At 47.9% G+C, this 25,455-nt stretch overlaps 1 protein-coding gene across 1 annotated transcript; it reads right to left on the bottom strand.

Annotated features, from left to right (window-relative positions):
- Positions 1-2,255: 2,255 nt before the first annotated feature.
- On the bottom strand, positions 2,256-25,455 carry LOC122394063 (proline-rich receptor-like protein kinase PERK1). Its single transcript, XM_043390617.1, has 7 exons — positions 25,338-25,455; positions 24,885-24,940; positions 17,234-17,316; positions 8,144-8,313; positions 7,666-7,792; positions 6,750-7,314; positions 2,256-2,395 (listed from the first exon to the last, which is right to left on the bottom strand). Exons 2-7 carry the CDS (start codon positions 24,919-24,921, stop codon positions 2,256-2,258), a joined length of 1,122 nt encoding a protein of 373 aa, XP_043246552.1. The 5' UTR covers positions 24,922-24,940; positions 25,338-25,455.

Genomic DNA, 25,455 nt, shown 5'->3' on the forward strand with positions numbered 1-25,455 from the left:
ATCAGCTGACGCATTTTTCTTGGCCGAAGTCAGAGCGCGCGGCCCGACGCACACGCGTATTTGGAAATTCCGACCTCGACGAGCATCAGAAGCCACCTAACAGGCGTGTTCGAAACCGCAGGAGATGATGATGAACGGGTTTATCGAAACTTGATTGGATGAGCATATCGGTAATAGCGATTTCAGACGTGCATTTATTGTTCATAGTGGTGTGAAATGTGGTTGGGGTACGACCGACAACCCGTCGGGGCGAATTTCGCACTGGGGTACTCAAAATTTGAAGAATTTAAGACGTTTCCATGAGTTTTGAAGGTATGGATAAGTTCTAAAAATCCGGTTCTCCTTATCTGGGCCATTAACTCCATACGGTCCAAGAAAGCTGGCACACTACCTTTAACGACATTTGTTTCATGTTTGCGTTGGCGTTTGTCATTAGCGGCGGAACACCTTTAATTAAGGGGGGGGGCAGTTGCCGACTTTTGGTCCCATTCTTTCCATGCAACGCCCATAAGGCTAATGTTAAAATGCCAAAATCAAAAGGGGGCACGGTGCCCCGGTGCCCTCCCCGTTCCGCCGCCTATGGCGTTTGTACCTTTTCTATACCTTCGGCATCCCATCCATCCGTCCACCAGACCATCCCAACCGTGAAAAAGAACGCTCGCATACTAGGTATGAGACGAGCCATCGGACGATTTGGGCTTAGTGCTCTGGCACGAACATCTTGTTTCAGAGAATAACAGAGAGAAAGTTCAATATTTATTAGTTTCTCATGAAGTGTATCAAGCACGAAATTGTTCTACATCAGGTTCATACATCAGTCATAAGTTATGCATGATTTGATCATTCGTTAACCTACGATCCCGTTCAATCCAGTACCAATAGATATTCGTAACAGCAATGTCTGAGACGGGAGTCGGCTTGTTGGCTAAAAGGCTCCTTAACGAGTACCTATCAGAGACGTAATGCTAAGACAATAAACAGTGATAAACCTACATATCTTTTCTAAAAGTTGGAATGTATAATGCTTGATGCAGTCTCATTCTTGAGAGAAAGAAAAGGCTCAGATATCGTCGTTTATACTAGCATTGTATAGGATGGATCATAGGCACATAGGCTCGCCGACGTCGTCAACCACGTTCTCGTTTTCTAAGGTAAAATGCACATTGCACACCGGCACATTTCACACGCACGTTCAATCCAGGCTACGTCGTGCCGCGTGCGTTCTGTGCCACTTCAGAAAAATGACCTTACATGTGATGACAAGGACATCGCAGCGTCACTGTTCCAGGGGCGTGAAACATTAGGACAACAGTGGACAACATTGCCTCACATACGCTCAACGTCATCGCTTTACTCCACATCCCGAACAACGTACACCACAAATCATGTGACGCTTGGGAAAGTTACGATAACCTTCAACAAAGTTTATAAAATACTACCGATTAGTACTCCTGTAACCCAGAAGCTGTTGGAATTTTGGACATCCTAAATATTTTCAAAAAGATCTTGGAGAGGCAGGCGCGGTTCTTCCTCACTTAGAGTGACAGGGATTGGCCGTTGAGTAGTTGTTGCCACGACCATTTCGGTGATGGAGTCCAACGAGACATCTTCTTCTGAAGTCGAGACGGAGCCTTTAGCCGCCGCCTTCGCGAAACTGGTCGTCCAGGGCTTTGCACGCCAGTCTCCCTTGCCAGTTGCGCTGCTGTCCTGCGGCGTGGCGCTCGTGGTTGCTATTGTCGAGGTCGTTGGAGGCGTTGCTTCCGTTGGAGGAGGCACTGGATGTGGAGTGGCGCGTGTGGGTTCTGTGGTTCGTGCATGCTGTATCCGATGTCTGAGGTTTGTGCGATGGTTTCTGCCAGTTTCGTTGCTAGTATCTGAGTGCCGACGACGACCGTTTAGCATATCACTGAGTGAGGTTGAAGATCTTGAATGTGGATGCCTACGGTCTACCAGATCAGGAGGCAGGTCCGCTACCTCTGGAAGGGAGGGTCGTTGAGAGCGACGGGTGGTCGTCTCGGCCGCAGAGGTGGGCTCGGACCAGCTGAAGCGAACTCCTTCGGCGGCGACGGCGGTGTCCTCGAGCGCGGGGCTCGTTGTCTGAATGCTGTTACCCGTGGAAACAATTGTCACAGGACCCCTGCCGATACTTCGGCCAGTGACGACTTCTTCATGAGGTGCTTCACTTGTCGTCGGCTCAGTTGAAGGCAGAGTAGCTGGGTCTTGGGATGTGAAACGGAACCTTCGGGTGGGTGCCGTCACAGGCTCGGCGGTGGAGGCGAGGGCAGCAGCGGAAGGCGAGGTGGAGAAGGTGCCGGGCTGGTGAAACACGTCACGACCTCGAGCAGGACCAGAGAAAGGAACATGCTGTTGAGCGTTGGGTCGGAACCGCTGACGCCTGCCAGGACGCGTCAGCGAATCAGAAGGACCAGAAGCGGCGGAATCTAGAAAGTCATTCTGCACCAATGTGGGATCCGAGAAACGATGCTGCCCGAAGTTATTGCGTTCAAAATCTCCACCAGCGAAATTCTGGGAACCAGCGCCACTGCTGAAATCAAATCCACTCGGTGCACTTCCTTGGAATCGATCAAAACCAGTTACTTCTCCAATCCCAATGTTTGAGGAACGCTGTCCATTTGCATTTGCGCCTGTGGGCTTCTCGTTTGACCCTTCAAAGTCGTTCACTCGACGTCTACCTGGCCGGAACCTTCTCCGGGGAGGACGGCGGGAGCCGGGATGGGGATCCTGCTGTTGAACCGAGCCAGGCGCGGTTGTGCCATCCAGCCAGGTGTTATCGTTAGAGCTGTCTTGGTCCGCATCAGCTACCGTTCGCCGACTACCTTCGCCGTCTCCTTCGCGATACCGACGGCGGCCTGTTCCAGCAGCCGACGCAGCTGAAGGCAATGTCACTGAAGCGTCTGGAGAAGAAGACGAAGAAACTGATGTCGCAGTCCTAGCTGTATTTTGCCGTCCTCGTAGCCGCCTTCGTCGAGCCGCCACGCCGGGACGACGCCTTCGCACAAAATCAGGTTTCACCGTGGTCGAGTCAAGGTTGCTTGGTTCTCGCAGGAGGCCATCACCAGACAGAGAAGAGACATCCGAGTCCAAAAATTGAGGGCGTTCTAGCGTTGAATCAGCGAGAGCATCGGACTGGTGCTCGTCCACCCCTTGTCCCGAGGTCCCTGTTGACGTGTCCGTCAGTGCCGGCCTCCTCAGACGAGTGCGGGCGCGTGACCGAAAGCCTCCAGGCAACCTGCGACGAACACCAATCCTCCTACGTCTTCCAGCACCTGGTGTCGTGGCGACGGTGGTCGCTGATGGGACCGTCTCTCCCGAGGGGCCAGTGATGTCTACGGAAGGCTCAGTGACGTCCACAGCCTCCGTGGTGACTTCTGGCGCAGGTGTGGTGCTTCGTCGCCGTCCCAGTCGCCGCCGCCCGTTCGGTTGTCGTCGACGAACAGCGATCTGGCGATGACGCACTATAGAGCCTGTCCGACCCCCGGATGGATTAATAGTGACGGTTTCGTGTTCGTTACTCGTCGGGTGCGTGGTCGGATGTTCAATAGGACTCTGTGAGTCTCCGCTCTGTCCAGCGATAGCGCTGACGTGACCCCGAGGGGGTGGGCGGCGCCGAGGCGGCTTGCGACGCCGACCCAGACCCCTGCCTGGTCCCGAGGGAGTACTTCCTTGAGGAATGCCTGGCGTTGACTGCTCCTGAGTGATTCCGGCGTCACTCTTGTCCATATGTTCAATCATGTCCTTTGGTAGGGGGGCGATTATGCGAGGTGGAGGAGCAGTTGTCACATCAAAGAAATCATTATCTTCTACAATGTGGTTTCCACGTGTACCTCCTTGCTTCGGCGGAGCAAACGCATCTCTGTCAGGGACAGATGGGAATCGTGAAGGGAATTGTCCCGGCGCTGGGCCCCGCTGTGGCTGGAACTGGTTGGAATCGAAGTCATTTTGATTAAAGAAATTAGGATTTTGAGGCAGACGAGATGCACCAAAACCTCTAACACCGTCGTTATTCTGGCTGAGACCATTTACGCCCTGCGCAAAGTCAATGTTGTTTTGCGGGAACTGATTTGGGATGCGTGGAAATCCATCTTGATTCTGTTGCAGTCTATTATCGTTTGAGTTGAAGGTGTTCAGGTCTTGTCCAAATCGGTCCTGATTTGATGAAGTTTGAATAGGAAACCCGGGTGTGTTTTGGGAGAAGTTGGGGCCAAAAAATTGGTCCTGCTCCTGTTGAGCACTACCTTGGTTGACCCTAAACTGATTTGAGTTGGTAGTAAAACTATTTCGGTCCGACTGAAATTCGCTTTGTCTTGTTGGAATTCTGTTTTGGTCTGCGGGAACTTGAGTGAATTTGTCTTGACCGTTAGGAAAACCGTTTTGAGTCGGCGATACGTTGCCCTGTTCCGATGTAAATTGGCTGGGGTTTGATGAGAACCTATTTTGGTCCCGAATGAATTGGTTTTGGTTTGGATTGAAGCCATTCTGATTCAATGGGAATCTGCCTTCATCAGGTTCAAAATTTCCTTGACCCGACGAAAATCTCCCCTGCTCCTGTGGGAATCCGACTTGATCTTGAGCAAATATCCCGCCTTCCGGAGTAAAACGTCCCCGATCTCCTCGGAACCTTCCCCGATTTCCTTGGAATATCTGCTGATCCTCTGGGAACCTTCTCCGATCCTGTTCAAATCTATCACGATCTTGTGGGAACCCTGGGCTTGGCGGCGAAAACCTGTCCTGGGCTGGCCGGAATCCTCCAGGGAACCTGGCAGAAGAGCTCCGGTGTTCTGATGGAAATCTGTTTATATTTCTTTCAAAATTTCGTTCATCTGGACTTCGTTGGAACCCATCCTGATCAAAAGCAAGCACAGCTCTGTTGAATCCGCCCCTTGCTGACTCGGGCAAAGAACCAGAATGAGTGGGTCTAAGTCTTGTCTGCTCAGTGTTCAGCTCATCGCCAGGCAAATCTGACCCAGATTTACTACCCTGTAACGCATTTTCTAGAATTTCCCCATTCTCATTTCTTTTCTCAATGACCCTTTCATCAGCAAGTCTGGATTCTTCCTTAGCTTTGAAAAACTGATCGCGTGTGAGAGGAAATTTGCCACGATTTATGCGACCTCTTGGTTTCCGTTTGCTGTCAAGGTTAATTGACTCCTGGTTGGGATCATTGAGATCAGCGGGCTGGACTGGTCCTCGATCATGTAGGGATTCTTCAGAGTTAATGTTATCTCTTCCATTATTTGACGAGTCTTGACCTTCCCTTGTCCTCAATGGCTCGTCAAATGCCAACGGCTTTTGTCTGTTATGTAAAAACTGATCTGGTTTCCTTTGAACATTGTCATTCAATGGAACTCCTCTTCGGTCTGGAGCAAACGGCGTCTGTCGCTGGGTAAAGTCATTTGATCCTCCAGAAATGTCGCCATTTAGCGATTGGAAGTTATTTTGGTCTTGCGAAAACCTATCCTGTTGTGAAAAGCCTGTTTGGCCCGGAACGAATCCCGGGCTACTTGGCGAAATTTCTTGCGCTGGGGCAAAACGTTTCTGATTCGTTAAGAATCCATCCTGACCCGCTCGAAACACCTCTGGGTTGATGGGCCTAAATCCGTTAGGATCATCACGAAACTGTTGCGGGAATAAGATCTCCAGATTTCCCTGAATAAATCTGGTGTCGCTCGGAATAAATCCGGGGTTATTGTCGCGTAAAGTAAATGGATTCTGACGCTGAGATACCTGTTGAAAATCGTTCACTCCCTGTCTAGCAGCTTGGCCCCCAGATGGAAAAGCACCGTCAGGTCTCGAAAATCCATTCTGTTGGAAGCCAATCTGATGGCTGTCAGGTCCAGGGGCAGACTGAAAGATGTCCTCCTCTGCAACAACGGGTGAAAAACCAGCTGGAGTGCCGTCTCCTCGTAGTCGAGATCGTTGACCTCCTTCACCACTCAAGCGTCCCACTTTCTGGCTGGCCTGCTTCGTCGCCTCCTCCTGTCCTCTGCTTTTGGCTGCTGAGTTTCCGATCGCACCAGCATCCCCCTGAGTTTTATCTTCAGTCGGTCCAGTGCCATCCTTCACGTCTGTCGGAGTGGCAGGAGGCAGACCTTGATTGGCTGGAACTCCACCAAACTCCCTGAAGGCAAACGGTACCCCGCTGCTGAAGTCTGGAGGCGGAGCATTAAAGGCGGCTCCAGGCGCGACGAAGCGTGGGTCTTGACCAGCAAAGGCGGGGCCCTGGCCAGCGAAACGAGGGTCTGGCTGACCGCCGAAACGTGGATCCTGCTGAACGAATCGTGGATCTTGCTGGATGAAACGGGGGTCTTGCTGAGCAAAACGGGGATCCTGCTGGACGAAACGAGGGTCTTGTTGAGCAAAACGGGGGTCTTGCTGGATGAATCTAGGATCTTGGAAGCGGGGATCTTGCTGAACGAATGGGGAGTCTGATCGGGCGAAGGCAGGCGATGGACTGGTAAATCCGACGTTTGGACCATTGAAACCTCCAGTTGGCCCCGCAAATGCCGGGTCTATTCCACCAAAGCCGGGAGCGAAGCCGGGATTTTGACCGCCAAAGGCAAAGCTAGGGCTACCGATGTTGGCACCTGGAGCACTGACACCTGTAGCACGTCCATTAAAACCACCAGGCTGTCCCACTGGACCAGGATTCTGTCCAGCGAAGTTGCCACCAAGGCCCGGTTGCTGTTGGAGCGGACCGTTAAAGAACGGTGCGCCGTTGGGTGCGCTACCCCGGAATGGATTCTGGTTCCCGGCTTGGTTGACGAATGGCGCCGAGTTCGCCGGTCCACTGGGGAACTGGCCGGGAACTTCTGCTCCGCCGTCTGTCAGCTGCAGCGGTCTGCCCGTGGTGGACCGGATACTATCCGAGACGGGAACCCTCGGACTGATGGTGACCACGCGGGGCTGCGGAGCGTCCGGCTCGTCCTGTGCCCCCACCCGGTCACCCTGGCCGCGGGGACGCGCCGGCCGGCGCAGCCGCTCACTCTGTACCGACTCAGAGCCGATCAGAATGTCGCCGTCCGGGTTGATCGGCGTTGCCGCGACGGCCCTCTTCTCGACTGAGTCCGGCAGACTGTGCGGACGCTCCGGTTGTCCCCGCCGGCGAGACTCCGAGGTGAGCCCTGGGCGAGACTCCGAGGTGAGCTCTGGGCGAGACTCCGAGCTGAGCTCTGGGCGAGACTCGGAGGTGAGCTCCGGGCGAGACTCCGAGGTGAGCTCCGGGCGAGACTCCGGCTCCGGTGAGCTGGCTCCACCGCAGCCTGGAGCCTGCCCGGGCTCGCACTGGTTCAGAACCTGAAACGGAGGAACGGGCAATTAGAAAGACTGGAACAAGTCGATTAGGATTAATTTTTCCATTCTCCCACACATGACGCACTCGTAGGTCAGAAGATTGGGGTGTGTTGTAGTGACCAAACTAACCAAACGGGTTCATTTGATAAATAAATATATCGGTGGTGGCTGTCCACTGTTGCAATTTTATTTTCTCTTGTATTTGTCACATGATGTGATGACACAGCTGCGAAGATATAGAGATTCAGGTTTAAAAAACGAGACATGCGGTATACAATATACAATGCGCCTCGAGTGCATCGATATAATGTCAATAGTCATATCTACCGATTAGCTTCCCAGACGTCATCTCACCTGATTGAAAGTGGTTCCCTCGTCACAGAGGAATGTGTAACGCTCTCCCTTTCTGTCGCAGTAGTGAAACGCCTTGCAGGCGAAGGACGGCTCCACGAAATAGCCAAACGCACCATTGCAGCTAAACCTGAGGACATAGAAGATACCGTGACATTTATTTACATAGGTTTATGGGTGTTGTACCTACATTCGTAGTTCACTTTTAATGCTTCACCAATCAACAGAGGTAGTATGATTAAGTTGGCTTGCACACGTTTTATTCAATGAGTGAAAAGTGGGTAGCGGTGCCAGATTAGACGCAGCGTTCTTAGGCGTTTACTTATTGCTTATAGGTGCTTCTTTCGTATGATTTCATCATTCACGACAGGTCGAGCAAACTTCGAAACGCACAGATGCTACCTCATGTTGCCAACTGGAATATTGTAATAACAGGTGATAACTGATAACGTTACAAAGAAGCTGTCTGCCTTAAACGTACTTCATTGCCGGCATGGGTCCTTCCAGAAGGCTGGCTCGTGGAGGGTCGGGGATAACGGTGGCCTTTCCCAGCGCCACCTCGTAGTGGTCGCCGGAAGTGGGGCCAGATGGCAGCACCTGTCCAGAGTCAGCGCCGTGTGACTCGAGCTTTACCGCAGTCGGGTCGGATGCCTGCCGGAAAAGGAAAGACGTTTTATCCATTCGATCGTCAGTTATTCGGGTAAATGTGAATGGTTATCGGCCAAGCACTCGTTTGTACTAAACCTTAGTATGATAGGGCAAATGAATAATGATGCCCTCTGCTATGCACGGATGGCGTAAAGCGATAGAGGACGGTACCTAAATGGTAAGGCGTATTGAAACGCATCAGCTCATAACAGTTTTTAACAGTAATGAATATTGAATAATCGACATCCAGATCGAACTGTTCTTTACTTATTTAGGCGAAATAGCGACAAAAACCCAGGGCATTACCGCACATTCAAATTATGTAAATGTTAACACTACCAAAGTGGCTCGAAACTCGGTTCAGCATCAAATAAGTTCCAGGAAAGGAAATGCTCAGGATAATATTCGCTTATCTTTAGCGTGAGCTTCTTACTTCTACGTAGCGTAGTTTTGTACATACTGCAGACCACTCCACGTATCTAACGCGAACGGCCAGCATGATTCATTGCGGAAATGCGTTGTTTCAAAGCTATCCAGACGAGTACGTCACAACCTATAGCTAAGTCGAGCACCTGAACCACGTTATTCGGTTGTGCCTTGTCATGAGCCGATAAATGTGAAATTGGAAAGTGGCTGTACTGTTGTGGCCAGGGACGCGAGAACGAGTTTGAAGTTGTGGGGGCAAGGGTCATGGCTGTGGTGGAGACCGATTCCGGGGATAAAACAAAGGTACCCTAAATTAAAGGGACCCTCCCACCTTAACATTAGTTTTGAGTTGAGATAGCCAAGTTTGCGGCCAGGCTCAGAAATCACCATTTATCCTGGTCGCAACTCCCGCAGCTTTATGGTGTTCAAGAAATTTCTTCCCTTAACTTGCAGGGTGGGACCAGCGTGGTCCCTATCTCTTAACCATTACGGGAATCTGATGACGTCATCAGGCTTTCGAACGTCCGTTAAATGTTTGACTAAAACGTTTTGTAGCATGCGGTGGTATATGCTGCTTTGCGCGCAACAAATGCCGCACTTTCAAATAAAGTCGCTAGGAACAGCGGAGATCTCAAAAAGTAAACAAAAGTAAAAGTCTAATATCTTGAAAACCGGTGAATATTTTTCGATGAAATTTGGTAGATATTCGTTTTTGCTCTTTCTGGACCGAGCGACATCACTTTCATGCCAATTCATTAACTTTTTTGAAGGTGGGAGCCGGGAGGGTCCCTTTAAATTTTCTCTTCGGATATAAGCCACTTCATTTCGCAAAATGTCGAATAACGTAATCAGATATATTTGAGAGAAAAAAACGTAAAACAGTAAAATTATTGGGGACTTCACCTCTGGGCCCAAAAAATGAACTCCAGGACCTTGTCGGACACGCGAGTCACGAAGCAATTTGGCACACCTGATCATACATCAATTCTACACATGTTGTGAAAATTTCAGACCAAGGTCATTCAAGGTCAGATCACCAGGTTACTTGAAGTGACCTCACCTCACAAAAAGTTTCAAAGTCTGCCCTAGCTACACCGAGTGGCCGATAGCTTTGATACTTTCAGCGATTGCTAAGAGCAATAGTATGTACAAAATATTTATCTCAGAATTTTGATATCGATGCCTAAGGTCAGGTCAATTTTGCGACTTCCCCATTAGGTATAGGTAGGGTCAATGGGAGAAAATTGAAAGGCGCCGCGCCTCTTTTGGACGAAAGCCATTACAAACACTCCGAAACACTGAATTACAAGTAACTAAGACACAAGGAACATGCAAATGGTATCCGTGACCCCTGGTTATGCCCCTGAGGTCATCTCAGGTTAAGAATGGTATCTAACAGTTTTTCGCGAATAACTTTTGATAGAGTCATGCTAGAGCAATGAAAACGCCTTGGATGTGTTCAGCTCGACGATACGGATCGACTGATATGCAACATTACCCTTTCCGGTCAGGTCGTGACCTTAACCTGAGGTCAAATTTTCAAGTTGGCCTTTCAAGGTCACATTATAGTTCATACGATGCGTATAATAACACGGAACAAAAATGATAGACGAACGCGTTTCGGCTAAATCACCGTCATCAGCGTCTAAAAGGAGAACAAGAGGCACACATCGAGCAAATATCACAGTTCAATCGTTTTGATTTTTACATACACTTTTTTAAACAAGCATGTGACAATGTGGTTACATTTCCTTTGACAAAGAGAAAATATCCTAAAAGAATCCTAAGAGAATAGCCACATTGTACAGTTTACACAGGTGTTGCACAATTCATATGTGGATGTTTAAAATGCCAAACAACGCCGCTGCTTTTGCCCACTTCATGAAACCAACCCTGACATTAATGGTATCACTCGTAGCAATAAACGCCGCTTCAGTAGCTTTTCTGTTGTCGCGATTACTACATGACGTGAGTACCTTTGCCCCGTCCCAGTATGGGAGATGGTTTGAGTTCTGAGCATGTAGAACAAACGCACTGTGTTGCATGTTATTTCGTAGGTCACGTCTGTGCTCTTTTAATCTCGTTCCAATACCCCTTCCCGTCTCCCCGATGTATTTCTTATTGCAAGACCCGCATGGAACCTGATATACAACGCTGTTGCCATTATCCTTTTTGTTACTTTCTCTATTTCTTGATAGCATGTCACCCACCTTTTTACCCGAAGTAAAGGACACTTTAAAACCTATAGTCTCGAGTTCTTTCGCAATCGTTGTGGCCGTGATCGATCCTCAACAACAAACAACTGAAAACGATCCTCAACAACAAAAACCAAGAAAAAAGACGAACGATACATCACGATGCCGAACTCGATCACGGCCACAACGATTGCGAAAGAACTCGAGACTATAGGTTTTAAAGTGTCCTTTACTTCGGGTAAAAAGGTGGGTGACATGCTATCAAGAAATAGAGAAAGTAACAAAAAGGATAATGGCAACAGCGTTGTATATCAGGTTCCATGCGGGTCTTGCAATAAGAAATACATCGGGGAGACGGGAAGGGGTATTGGAACGAGATTAAAAGAGCACAGACGTGACCTACGAAATAACATGCAACACAGTGCGTTTGTTCTACATGCTCAGAACTCAAACCATCTCCCATACTGGGACGGGGCAAAGGTACTCACGTCATGTAGTAATCGCGACAACAGAAAAGCTACTGAAGCGGCGTTTATTGCTACGAGTGATACCATTAATGTCAGGGTTGGTTTCATGAAGTGGGCAAAAGCAGCGGCGTTGTTTGGCATTTTAAACATCCACATATGAATTGTGCAACACCTGTGTAAACTGTACAATGTGGCTATTCTCTTAGGATTCTTTTAGGATATTTTCTCTTTGTCAAAGGAAATGTAACCACATTGTCACATGCTTGTTTAAAAAAGTGTATGTAAAAATCAAAACGATTGAACTGTGATATTTGCTCGATGTGTGCCTCTTGTTCTCCTTTTAGACGCTGATGACGGTGATTTAGCCGAAACGCGTTCGTCTATCATTTTTGTTCCGTGTTATTATACTTGTCTCAACTGAAATACAATCATACGATGCGTCTTGACAAGAGGAACACGATGCCGGTAAAAGTAAGCTCGTACAATTATGCTTGAGTCAAAAGTTATTGCAGAAAAACTGTTTTAAAAAAATCGGCTATTTTGCCAGTTTTTTGCCCCTTGCAGGCAAAACCGTTGACGCCAGGTCAAATCTGAGAGTTAATTAGAAAGGCTGTTAATAGGGTTATCGAATGCACTTTTCCGCGGCGCTGTAGCTCTATTGGTTCCCGAGTTATGCGCTGGCTTCTTGGAAATTGTCGACATTTGACCTGAAAATCGGCGAAATTTTGCCTTCAATGACCTCTGGTGACCTGACCTTTGACCTGACCAAAAAAGTGACCGAAGTGATTTCGTCATTATTTTCAGCGCTCTTTCGAACGCCGCCTCTGCGTATCGCTGCGTGGCCCAGGAGCCGAGTTAGAAGGGGGGGGGGGGTGTTCAAACACACCCCCCCCCAGCAGGGCGTGGAAATCCAGGACCCCCAGTGGGGCGCGGGTTAAATGCTATTCAAGCCATTCCGTGACGGGAAGCAAGCGTACTTGTCACGTAATCGGCACCTATTTGTTCATACCCATCTAAATGAGAGGAAATGAGAGTCAGGGATTTTCTAATGTCTACTGTCAGGGACCGAGAAGTTAGAGGAATGCCCACCATATCAGAGCTACCAAGAATGATTTTTTTACGCTAGGTAAATTTCGTCGGCTCACCTATTTTTACCTTCATTCCATTTTATCCAACCGTGGAGGGGAGGGCAACTTGGGTCCCCAAAACCAACCTACCACATTTTTTTCTTTTCGCATTTGGGCCACTTCATTTTGAAAATTACCAAAATTACATTTTAAAGCTTACACAAAAGCAAAATATTTAGCGAAAATATTCAATAAAGTTGTGGGGGCGGCGTTACTGGCCCCCCACGCCTTCAAGTTGTGGGGGCGTCGCCCCCACAGCCTTCAAGTTGTGGGGCAGCTTGCCGCCATTGCCCCCACGGCTCCTGCGTCCATGGTTGTGGCCATCCTTTACGCTTGTAACTGAAGGTGACACTTAAATCGATTCTCGAACAATTCCGGTTTTCTGAGCAATAATCCCACCCTTTAGGCATTTACATCCTAAGATCCTGGGATCCATATGTGGATCCTCAGATGTGGAATTAAGAGTGTGTAAGGCTTGAGAGACTGCATAATGCATAGTTATGTTTTTATTATCAATGTTATCGTGTTTAGTTCTACTGTGTATGCCGGCCTTTTTCCTATTGCTCCTTTTTAAAGGTAGACTGCCACCTTTTTTTCACAAAACGGTTTTCACTAGAGCTGAGCCATATGTCCCAGACTGAAGTCGGTTTTCCGAAATTCGAACCCGTTTGCGAGAAATCGGAGACCAAAGTTCAGTTTGATGCCATTTTTTTTAGTCCAAGAAAACCGACATCTCTACTGTTTATCGATAACTTTGAAACATGAATTTTCTTATCTTTTGGCAAATATATGTCAAAACTTTGATTGTTTCGAGATCAGAGAAGAATTTTGGAGTGTCAAAATAAAAGTTAAACTTATATATTCAGCAGTTCATTTTTTCCAAAAAAGTGTGGGAAATGGGATTTAACATGGGCCAGACCCATTCCAAATGAGCCATGATTTTTAAATGTTTTACGAAGTTAAATGCAAAATAAATTAAACATGGCCAATTTCTTATGAAATCATATATTATTAAATCATAAAATACCTTACTTTTTCAAATAAAATGTAATAATCTTATGACCTTGAAGTCTAGTGATGTGTAAACATTGTCGCTAGACATTAACCGATTGATAATTGTATGATAATCGATAATTTTTTCGCGATTCACGTGATGATACTTTGTCAGGTGAATTCTAAAATTTTGTTTTATCCAGGGAATAAATCATAGGCCGATCTGAGAAAACTTTTTGAAGGTGGCAGTCTTCCTTTAACGGAACCGGGAACACTGAGCATATACAGTGTAGCCCAGCATATACAGAGTATGTACTCGGATTAGTCCAGATAATATACGCTGAGAGAAACCAATGGCTGTTGTCCACAGGTACCTTTCGTCAGAAGCTCAAACAGCGAGAGGCAGAAACAACTGGAACAGAGACTAGAGTACCATGTGAGTACTGTTAGTGCTGTGAATACGACTTAAAGGGACTATCCCACCTTCAAAAAAGTCCCGTTTAGGATTCGGAAATGTTACTCATGATATTGTGACGAATTCTGCAAGTTTTTACGCGTTTTCATCGTATACTTTTTGAGATATTGCGACCTTTATATTTCATCGTGACGTCATTTAGATCGGATCTGTGACGTAATGAAAGATTTACTTCATGTCAGTGTGGGGGAAATTTGGCAGCAAATATAGGTATTTGCTCTCAAATATGACGCGGCTCATACAATAACAAATTTTGTGTCTCTGATTGCCTTATTCGTAAATCAAGTGATACTTCACTTGAACAGGCGTTCAAAAGGCAAATGACGTCATCAGATTACCGTTAATGGTTAAGAGATTGGGCCTTGCGCAGGGCTCATTTTCAAATGAAGGGAACGAATTTCTTCAACACCACGAGGCCGCGGGGGTTGCAACCAAGATAGATAGTGGTTTCTGGACCTCGCCGCAAACTTGGCTATCTCAACTCAAACCTAATGTAAAGGTGGGATAGTCCCTTTAAGGCTGGCGAAGTCAAATCGTCAAAAATGAACCTGAGCTACTATGGCGAACAAACACAATTATGTAGGCTGATTACCGAATGCGAGCGTTCAGCGTTTGACCTAGTTTTCTGGCAAAGAAACATTGAAAGTTTCATCCTTTTTCACAAGCTTGGAAGGAAGGGAAAGACATTCCTGGAACAAATTATGAGGGGCTTGTTAATTGTACGTTTTATCCAGTCTCCGCGTCTTTATCCTCGCTCTCTGTTCCCACGACGGTAGATACACGGGCAATTGACAGTCCCGGGATCTCTAAACATCTGGTGACTGAGCCAGTTAGCAGCGCTCCGCTGCGTCACTGCTCAAAGAATGCCGACGTGGTTAGCGCGTTCACTGAAATGCAGCCGTTCTGAGGCTACTCTTTTACCTCTGAGTCGTGTTTTCCCCGATGGTTGTTTTGGTTTAAAGAACGTATGACGGAAACAGCCTTCATCAGCAACGTAATGACGTTGAATATCGTGTGAACTAGAACAGTCATGGGAAGGACAAATCGTTCAGCATGTTCTTCTATGAGCCTCTTTTAGCTGCTGCTGCCAGGATAAGTACATATTTCCCCACACATTTACGCCTGTTTTGCCCCGGAATCGCAGGCAAACGCGAAGAGGAACTGTTTCGCCAATGGTTTCGGTCTCACCAGTAGGTATGTATGAAACGCTAGCATCACGGACCGACCGCATTAAGTATCCACATGAGGCAGTGTAAGACAGAGAAAGGGGGCAAAACGTTTTGTTGACAGTCTCTCAATACAGTTCGGGTTAAATGAAGGTAAATGATCAAGTTTCAGTATCCCGAGACTACCCTTTTCCATTCTCATCCCTTGGTTCACGCGCAGTACATACACCCGCCAGCTCTGAGTCATATACCCCTGAGCCGACCCTACACCTGCCGGTGAGCGTATCGTGACCTTCCAGAGAGGCGGGCCCAGCCCCAGTCACAGACCGGGGCACGATCTGCAACAGGAAAGTGGACACTCGCCGGCGGCGGCTGACCGTGCACGCGGGCGGTTCCGCTTCAGGGGCTGGCCGGGGGAGAGCAAAAGTGTAAGGGTGTTTGCAGAATGGGGAGTTTGGTGTAATCTGTGCTGTAACTATACTCTTTCTAAGCGAGTACTACTCGTTGGTACTGGAATGGAATCTGTTTGTGTTTGTCAAATGATAAATTTTCGAGATTCAACATTTTATAATTGCCAGCTAAGATTGTGGGCTTAACGACAAAAAAGGCGTAAGAATCCATTTGTAGCTAAAAAGATTGCGAATGAGAGGAACCGAAAATGATTGATTGTGTTCTGCATGATGCATGCTTACCATGAATTGAATACCACGCTGCTGATGCTCTCACCTTCGGTGAAATGTTTTTATTTGTTGGCTTATTTTACGTGTGCTTGTCCTATCATTTTGTCGATACTATGTTCCGTACAATCTAGTTAACCGAGTGCCTAACGGTTACGGCTGCATGAATTAAATGTAAACAAAGAACCACCTATCTCTTCCTCATCGCCCGCAGCCCGTGAGTCTCACGCTGGCCGTATCACCGCCAAAACGTGCGGCTGGCGGTCAGTACACTGTGATTTCCTCGATATACCGTCACCCAGCTAACTCCGACTGTCGGCGCCCATACCCACACCGTTCCCATGTCGCTGTCTGGGTACCGACCCCCCCCCCCTCTCACGGCCCGGGGGAGGGGGGCCGTCACGACTACATACGCGGTCCTGCAGTACCCCCGCGGCCCTGAGACCGGTCATGCGCCGAAAACTCTGCAGCAGCTCAGGGGTAGGACAATTCGCACAGTGTGAACGCACAGCACGTCAGGCATGGTTAGGATGGTGATTCTATTGTCAAAGATTTAGGCCGTCACAGTGGGCAACTGGGTAGAAAATGTTATCGGATTATCAGCAGGCTCACTAACAATGAACAGTTGTCTACTGTGATACCACACAATATTCGGTAGCAGAGGCCAAGAGTGAGAGTGGAGGTCAGTGCAAGGTCAATGGTCACAGGCAATGGCCAGTGCTAGAACCATATGTAGTACCTACCGATAGCTGCTTTGTCGCAGTTTATGAGAGAAGGGTCCTTACTTTGCCGGTCTATTTTTTATATCGCCCAGAAAACAAAGCTGATACAAATAGAACTTTCAATCACCAAACCTGATAAATAATTGCAGCAAGTAAGTGAAAAACCATCGTCTTTTTAATTGCATGCTGTTCACTCAAGCCAATCCGTCCTTATGTAAAGAGAGCATTAACCATAGTGACTCTATTATCTCTATTTCCCATTGATTAGCCGGCATCCGTTTGTGTAAGCGTGAGTGTACAGATCTCCAAGGAATGTGCCGCCTGAGGAATTTACCAGATTATCTGCGATAATGACTCGGTTTCCAGAGGCTTGCACACGAACTGTAGATTATGAAAGGCAGTGCAACCGTTCACAGGGTGTGAGGTGTGCAGAGAAAATGAGGAAATGACCTTGAACCGACAGACAATCGGCCAATGCAAAATTCGCAGCTCCAGGCTAGACAGTGGACACATACTCAACACTGGTACTTGATAGTACCTACCAATCAAATGTTGATGCTATACAACCGATATCCGTTTGATAAGCGTTTCGCCCCAAAGGGTTATGTACGACTGTTGAGTGTGTGGTTTCGGAGGTATCGGAGGCTGGTGTCATGAAACGGTTAGATAACTTACCCGTAACGATAGATCTTGAAGACTTTCTTCATGATTGTTTCTTTTATTCGCCGTTGCAAACGCACTCGCTAGCATGCAAGTTCCTGTGAAAGGGAGCACATAGGTATCGTAAGAAATACGTCGTCGTGCTTCGTGCTGTTAGCGAATATTATCACTATACGCTGATACTGACTCGTCACATTCCTCCAAATTAGCCTCGGCCGCCCTTCACGGAGTGCACATTAAGCGTCTCACGTATATCCAGGTGAAATGAAAGCAAACAAAGCCTCTTGCACAGAGCACGCTGGCCGTGACTAACGTTGCGCAGCGGTGCGCCGTGTCTGTCGCGCACCGGCGCTCAGCGCGGTCACGCCGGCACGATTGGTCAGTCCAGAATCGACGTGAACTATTACCGGTCGACGGAGGACTGGCCAGAAACGGGCTAAATCACTGACACACGCGCAGTGGTTTAGGCATCTTACATTAACCTTTTAACTTGAACTGTCAGTGTCAATCCAAGGCGAACTGCCACATGTTTTGGGGAAGGTAAATACGGATAACACAAGTGCGCATGAAGGGCGGGGAGGTATGTTTCGGCCGTTTTCAGCATGTGTTCACACTGGTAAAATTATCATTGAGCGTAGTTTTAATCAAACCTGGCCGCTAGCAGTGGCTCAATTTTGTGGGCGGCTCAGGTTTTGTTCCCTGAAAAGTTTATGTTTGATGTTGGGCGGCATGGGCGGGCTTTAGCGGCATATAAATCTCTAGCGCCTGAATGGCTAGGCTGTACCGGCTGGATGCGCGTCATTGCGGCACAGTATCGAACCATTACGACTTAAGACAGCAAAAAAGAGCTTCAGGGGCAGATATCCGTATGCAATCCATATACATAGGTACCCACCTACCATGCACGAAAATTTAAACACAGGAGACTGAAGTTACAGCTGTCAGCGTCCTTCCTTTAAACTCATCAGAGACTGCCAATTTTACTCTTCCGACCCTGACAATAAGTAAGTCGTTTTATGCATGTAGTATGGTTTATCCCGAGTTCTGGATGGTGACGTAAGAAATCTATTTGGAGCACATCCACTCCACGAAACACATGAATTTTGTCGTCATTTTCCTCGCATTGATATGATCACTCTGGCGCACCAGGTAAAGCAAAATCGCTGATACCAGCACGTATTAATCGTAGCCATTTGGCACCTGCTTGCAATGGAGTATTTCCAGCTTACAGGGCCTCCTCTAAGGATTTTTCAGTGGGCGGGGAAAATTTTTCGCCGCTCCCCTGCCCATGAAGGGCGGATCCAGCCACTTGTTTTGGGGTTCAACCAATTTTAAAACCTGTGGCCGGGGGGGGGGGGGGGTGAGGCGAAATACTCGTAAGCTGTGCCATTATTGGAAACAAGATGATAGTTTGCAAAGTTAACGTTTGTCGCGTGTTTTATGGTTAGCGATGCTCGTGACGTCTATTCGTTCCAGATATACATATACATTGTACGGCTCTCCAGGTATTTAGTGGCTGGTTGCTAACTTCACAAAAATCGATCTGCGTTGATAAATACATCTAATGGTTGTTGAAAGCCATTGCCGAAGTGTCCACATGAACCCTCTTCTTATTCCTATTGAGTCATTTTACTGGTGGAGTGGCTCTGTCATTCGAAGTTATAATGCCTAAAACGTAACGACTAATGCCGGGTTCACACCGGATTCCGGACCGGCAAAATTCCGTCTGCCGGGCCGGAAAAATGGCCAATTCCGTGCCGGAAAATTGAAAACTGGTGTGAACCGGCAAATCTGGCAACTTCTTTTGACCGGTCCGGCAGGCCGGAGAGCCAGATTTTCCGGTCCGGCAAAAAGTTGAAATCATCTCAACTTTTGCCTTGCCGGATAGCCACCGTTTGTGATATGAAATTAAGGCACGAGGGAAATAATGTTATGTTTCAGCGCTACAGGACCAATTTAACCAACGGTGCCCTAATAGTCTCGCGATTTTTCACGAGAATATAAAATTCAAGCGTAAATTTGACGGCGTTTCATTTTTATTTCAAAACATTTGCATCTCAAACGGAGTGATAGCTACATTTCTGTTTTTGTATTTCACATGTCTCATGGCCTTTTCAAATTATAAATTAATTTCATTGGTTGGAAAATATCCATGACTTTATAATAAAAAAGATAAATATTATAAGGAAGCGGTGAAAAGGGCGAATTTGTGGAACAACATTGCGGACGCGCTGGTTGTGGAAGGAGCGGAGCCAGTATCTGCAGAAGAGATTATCAAGCGCTGGAGCCGGCCGCAGGACAGGTAGCACAATTTACGTATTGCTAACTTCCGTCGTCTACGAAGTGGAGCCAGCCGAGCAGATTCTGAAATCTACATTCTACAAGACGCGCTGACAACACTTCTCTGCCCTCGATGCCCTCCTACACAAGCACATAGCAGCTCGGGAGGGTGGAGGCAGTTTTGCCATTCAATCGCAAGTAGAAGATTCAGGAAATACGATGGTACCTACTGAATGCCAAGGATATTATCCCGCGCCCTGCTGGGGGTGGGGGTGGGGGGAATATTTGAACCCTCCCTGTGGTTTTTCGCGAACATCTAAAAAACGGCGGCTGTTTTTGGCACACCTTATCATACATCTTTTCTGCACATGTAAAAATTGTAGACCAAGGTCACTTAAGGTCAGGTCATCAGGTCACATCAAGTGACCTCACCTCATACAAAGTTTCAACGTCTTCCATATGCTACATCGAGCGACCGACCTCTTTGAAACTCTCAGCGATTGATAAGGGCAACAATATGTACATAATTTAAATAAATAACTATCTCGGAATTTTGATATCGGTGACCTAAGGTCAGGTCAATTTTGTGACCCCCCCCCCCCATTATAAGTCAATGGGAGAAAATTGATGCCAAGTTATGCGTTGGCTTGTTGTAAATCGTCGACATTCGACCTGAAAATCGGTGAAATTCGGCTTTCCATTACCTCTGGTGACCTGACCTTTGATTTGACCAAAAAAAAGTGACCGAATTAATTTCGTCATTAATTTTGACACTCTTTCGAACGCCGCCTTCCCCGTATCGCTACGTGGCCCAGGAGCCGAGTTAAAAGGGGGATGTTAAACACCCCCACCAGCAAGGCGTGGAAATTTAGGACCCCCCGCGGGGCGCGGGTTATGGCAGTAGAGCTCAGTGACAGTCAGATGACCGATTTTGAGACCCAGCCATCTACATCAGCAAGCGTAATATCAAGCTCGCCGTCTCTAATGCGCCCTGCCCAACCCTCAATTCCTCTTTGTTCGCAGGTGTTTTTAAACCAACAACAGCCAAAGCGCGATTGAAATTTATTAGTGTCTTTTTGTCGATACCCAGCCCGCATGCTGTAAATGTTAAATTGTATTAATCTTGCTAATATACCTACCAGTGAAGTATGGATGATTTTCGGTTGGGTGGAACTGCATCAGGGACTTGTAAAACCGTCACACAAGTATGTTCGATTTCAAAATAATTCGCGAGATTGCTTGGTACCTACTTATCGTACTTGATGGTTGATGATTATGACATTTCCGGCTCGACTTTCCGGTTTTCCGGTTCTAGCGACTTTTTTGACATCTAGCGACAATTTCAACATTTTGGTGCCGGCCCGGCAGACGGAATTTTTCCGGACCGGAAAACCGGTGTGAACCCGGCATTACCAACCACTCCTTTGCTGGAGGGCCGTACATGCCTATTCACTTACGAGACAATTGCTTTTTACAAATACCGATTAAAACCCAATGCCGTGAGAGGGGTGCTACCTGGACTTACAGATGCAACAGCGAGTTAGAGCTCCTAATTTACAAACCTCACCGATAAGTGTTGCAAATTTTGTTCAGTAATCGATTATTATGACAGGCATCATGTAAGATACTAAAAGACGATTTGTTATGCATTTCGTAGCAAAAGTTGAAATTACACTCGTTAAAATGATCATATAGGTACCGTAAAAAATGAATACATACTGCTGGTTGTTGCGTGCTTGTCATCATCAGGTCAGTGTTTTAACTAACATAATACATTGTATTAAAGGCTACCTGAACCGGTCATGATTCTTTTTTATTTGTTCAGCTCAGCCGTGTTTAGAGATTTAGCTGTCTTTGTCCACAGATACCAATATCGGCAGGGGCTTAGCCAAGGGGGGGGGGGGCACGGGGGCAATGGCCCGGGATATTAAAAAAAAACCTCGATAAAACGTCTTTTACTTGGAAGAAAATTGATATCGAAGTTTCATTTCTGTGCCCCTGGTTACCCGAGGTGCCCCTGATGACCCAATGGGCCCCTGCAGTCATCCGAGGGCCCCCGGTTTCCTGGGGCTCCTGGTCGCCTGGGGGCTCCTGGTCGCTTGGGGGCCCCTGGTCGCCGAGGGGGCCTGGTCGCCTATGGTCCCTGGCCACCTGGGGGCCCCTCGCCGCCTGGGAGCCCCTGGCCACCTAGGGGCCCCTGGTCGCCTGGGGGGCCTGGTCGCCTGGGGCCCCTGGTCGCCTGGGGCCCCTGGTCGCCTGAAAGAACGCTTGTCACCTGCAGTGGCATAGCCAAGGACGGGCCAAAGAGACCATGGCCCCTCCTGGAATTCAAGTGGCCCCTATTCCATAGGGGCCCCTGGCTAACACAGTGGGCCCTTGGGCCTTGGCGACGCAAAGGCCCCTGCGACAGATCCTTTGACACAGATGAGTAGCCATACTTCGTCCAAGGGAGCCTCAATTTTAGAGCCTTGGGGCCCTATTAAAACCAGGGGGCCCAGGTGGATGGGATGGGTCCAACGGTGTGTAAATAAAATCAATGCGAAAATAATATGCATATTTAATTGTAGAACACCTGAAGGGCCCCCTGTTAGTCTAAAGGAACCGCTATTTGCATGAGGGTCCCTTTTTGGAGTTTGGACTGAGAGGGCCTTCTGTCGGTCTTAGCGGCTCCCGATCGGCCTGAGGGGCCCGTTGTTCGTCCGAGAGGGCATCTATCAACTGGAGGGGCTTTTTCCCCTCCTGAAGAGGTCCTCTATCGACATGAGGGGCACTCTTCCGAGTTCCGACCTGGGGGGAGAGGCCCTCTGCTGTTCTGTTGAGGGCCCCTGACGGCCTATGGGTCCCTCGATCGACCAGAGAGCCCTCTGTTTACCTGAAGGGTCCTCTGTTGATCTGTTGGTTTCCGACTGTTGGTCTGACCCTATGTCGGTTTGAGGGATCTCACATCGGATCCACTATCGATCTTAGGGGCCCCTATCGGTTTGAGGAGGCCCTCAAATGACCTGAACAGGCCCTTAGTTTGTCTGAGAGGGCCCTCCGTCGGCCTGACAGTGCCCTCTGCAAGTGCAAGGGGGCCTTTTGTCGGTCTGAGTGGCCTTTAGACGGCTTATATGACCCTCAGACGGCTTACGAGGCTCTCATGGGCTGTAGAGGCCTTTGACGGTCTAAAGGACCCTAATCCGACCTCTACAAGACACTCAGACCGCCCTCAGAACCGGCTGAGCGACTCTATGAAGCTATTTGTGGGTGTATCTAACAGGGGCCCATGGACTGCTTACACCCTCAGTTCTAGCATTCTTTTTAAATAAATATTTTCTATTCATTTGGGCCATCTCTAAGAAATAGTGGATGAAATCCGATGTCCTGGATTTTTAGGGGGTTACCTTGGGCCCCTGTAAGTTTGGCCCACTCCTTGAGGAAATCCTGGCTACGCCCCTGAATATCGGGCAACCAGAAAACTTTTTTTGTCTTTCAAACAGCATCCAGTTTGCTTAAGAAACCGAAGAAACCTTTATTTTTGCATTTGCTTCTGGGTGGGCAACTCGACGCCACTGGGTGGGCAATTGTGGTGACTGGGTGGGCATTTGCCCACCCAGTGGGTATGTTAGAGGAGGCCCTGCCAGCTTAATTGCCGCGAACACATAGGACGCACGTTAGTGTTTTTTTCATGATGGTCTAGAAAATGTCTATTGTGCATTGCTTACAATAAGGCAATGACCTCAGCACCAGTATCTAAACGTTTGCGATTTGGTGCTAAAATCTTTTTTTATCGATTTCCTTGAGCAACAACAGGAACTATCGAGCGCTGAGTGCCAAACGGAAGCAGTTGCAACATTCTGCAAGGTTTCCCTGGCGAGTTTAAGTTACCAAATAGAGTGAAACACTCTCTATCTACCCATTATATTCTGACTAAACTGTAAATACTTGCACTATGAACAACAGCTTTTGGATTGGGTTCGGAATCGAAAGATATTCAAACTTTTGGCTTTTTTTGTTAGCCTCTTCAAGCCTCATTTTTACACCATTCTCCTCTTTTAGATGAGCGCCGCTATCTAGTCACGTGACTCAATTGCCACCCTGACTGGCACCGCTTGGTCCTCTGGACGCCTCGCCGGGTGGCGCCCCAGGTCACGTGACCAGCCGTCTGGGGCCCTGCGCGATGCGACCCACTCTTCGCCCGTCCTGTAGGCCATAGAGCGAGTTTTTACCGACGGCCGGTCGGTGGTAAAAGCCACCCCGGTAGTTAATATACCGGTAATCAGCACCGCCGTCCGGTCAGTGGCGGGCTGGGACAAGGCAGGGACGGAATGCGAACATTGCTTGTACCAATTGGACACTTTTTAGCATTGAAAAACTCCGTGTCTATGCTTCAAGAAGGCTCATGGTGGCATAGCCTACAATGCTTTTTAAAGTTATAGGAAGAAGAAAATGTTAAAACTTATATTTGTTATGGAGATCTTATGCCGAAAGGTAAATGGTTACCTAATAGTTACATACTGTAACTGTATTAGCTTTAGAACGATGCAATTAATTTTAAATGAAAATGTGGACTTAAGAGGTAGAACATGACGCACTTAGATAATTTCCTATGCATCGTCACGTGGTAAACCAATTTTACAACATCGACACGAATCGGCTTATCCCTCACACAGTTCTGCGTACGTTATCAGTTTTCCTTTATTTAAGCTGTTCACACGCCATTTAAAGCTTTTCTGACGTTTATTAATACCGGTGATAAATGCTTGACCCTGCTCTGCAGGCATTCACTTGATAAGGATTTGATTTGCTACGGCATGTATTTTATAAATAGTGCGTGCCTTTTCGTGAGCATTGCTTGTAGCATAGACAACAGCTCTTTTGCGCCACAATGTTTCCAAGTTCCAACAGACGGCAACGGACAATGGCATTATACTCGTATACCTAATGAATGGTGAATATCTATGCAATGATTGACGCAGAATAGCTTAGGGGAGTTCCCATTGAATGGATAGCAATGAGGGCAAGATCGGCAGTTAGTTGAATGCTGTTTAGAGTACAAGTAGCCTTCGAGACTAGTGCGGCACCCTGCTAATGAGGTGAGGGTAATGTCATGGGTGATAGTAAATTGCACTACCGTCTACTATCTACTGTCTACTGTTGCCCAATGTCCATTATATTCAGAAAACTTGCGGTGGGAGATTGATGAAAACACTGCCTCTTGACTGAACAGAAGCCACCGAATCGGACCCATCAGCCTTGTATCTTTTGGCTTTGCATCTGTCACGTAGACAGATGCAAAGCCAAAATATATAAGGCTGATGGGTCCGATTTGGTTGCTTCTGTTCAGTCAAGAGGTGTTGGGTGACGTACCCCCTCAAGAGTGAGACTGCCCGTATAAAATACTGACCGATTAGAAGGCTGATGGTTAGACGAGCGCCGGCCATCCTGCGGCCTTAATACCGCCTGAAACAGGTCAGGTCAGGTCAGGTCAGTCCACCTTGTTCTGTGGTGCGAAAGTCTTGATTCGGGAGCGCGCAGGGCACGCGTATTTGGCTGAATGTTTGAGGTGGAGCTCAGTACTTACTTACTTTACTTATCATTGCATTATCCACGGGATTCAAATATGCAATGATGGAGTTCATATCTAGGTCGGCTATGTTGTTCCAATACGTCAACATTATTGTCGATGTAAAACAGTATTGACGACAACTTTAAGCATAGGTTTTCTTGTTTTCTGAAATGGGAACCTCGCAACAGGCAAATGTTTACGAAAATGCATTTAACCTCCCATAGAAAGCTATCTGAAAACATTGCGTGCCGAACCTCCCACCACCGATATACTATTCACCAGGGCACTAACCTGTGAGGCGTGTGTTCCGTCGACTTCTGGTTCCCGCGGTATTCGTGTCACCTCGCGCGCGCACAACCCGCGCCGAACTGGCGCGCCACTCGGCGGCTGCCCGGCCTTCCTCCGCGCC

The sequence above is a fragment of the Amphibalanus amphitrite genome, unplaced genomic scaffold (genome assembly GCF_019059575.1).
Source record: "Amphibalanus amphitrite isolate SeventyFive unplaced genomic scaffold, NRLGWU_Aamphi_draft 000571F_arrow, whole genome shotgun sequence".
NCBI classification, from domain to species: domain Eukaryota; kingdom Metazoa; phylum Arthropoda; class Thecostraca; order Balanomorpha; family Balanidae; genus Amphibalanus; species Amphibalanus amphitrite.

Coding starts and splice junctions, on each gene's coding strand:
- LOC122394063 (XM_043390617.1), bottom strand. CDS start 24,921: ATGGCCGGCGCTCGTCTAACCATCAGCCTTCTAATCG. Junction 7,793..8,143: donor GGACCCATGCCGGCAATGAA/GTACGTTTAAGG, acceptor CTATGTCCTCAG/GTTTAGCTGCAATGGTGCGT. Junction 2,396..6,749: donor GAACCAGAATCCATTCCGGG/GTAGCGCACCCA, acceptor GCGTCCTGGCAG/GCGTCAGCGGTTCCGACCCA.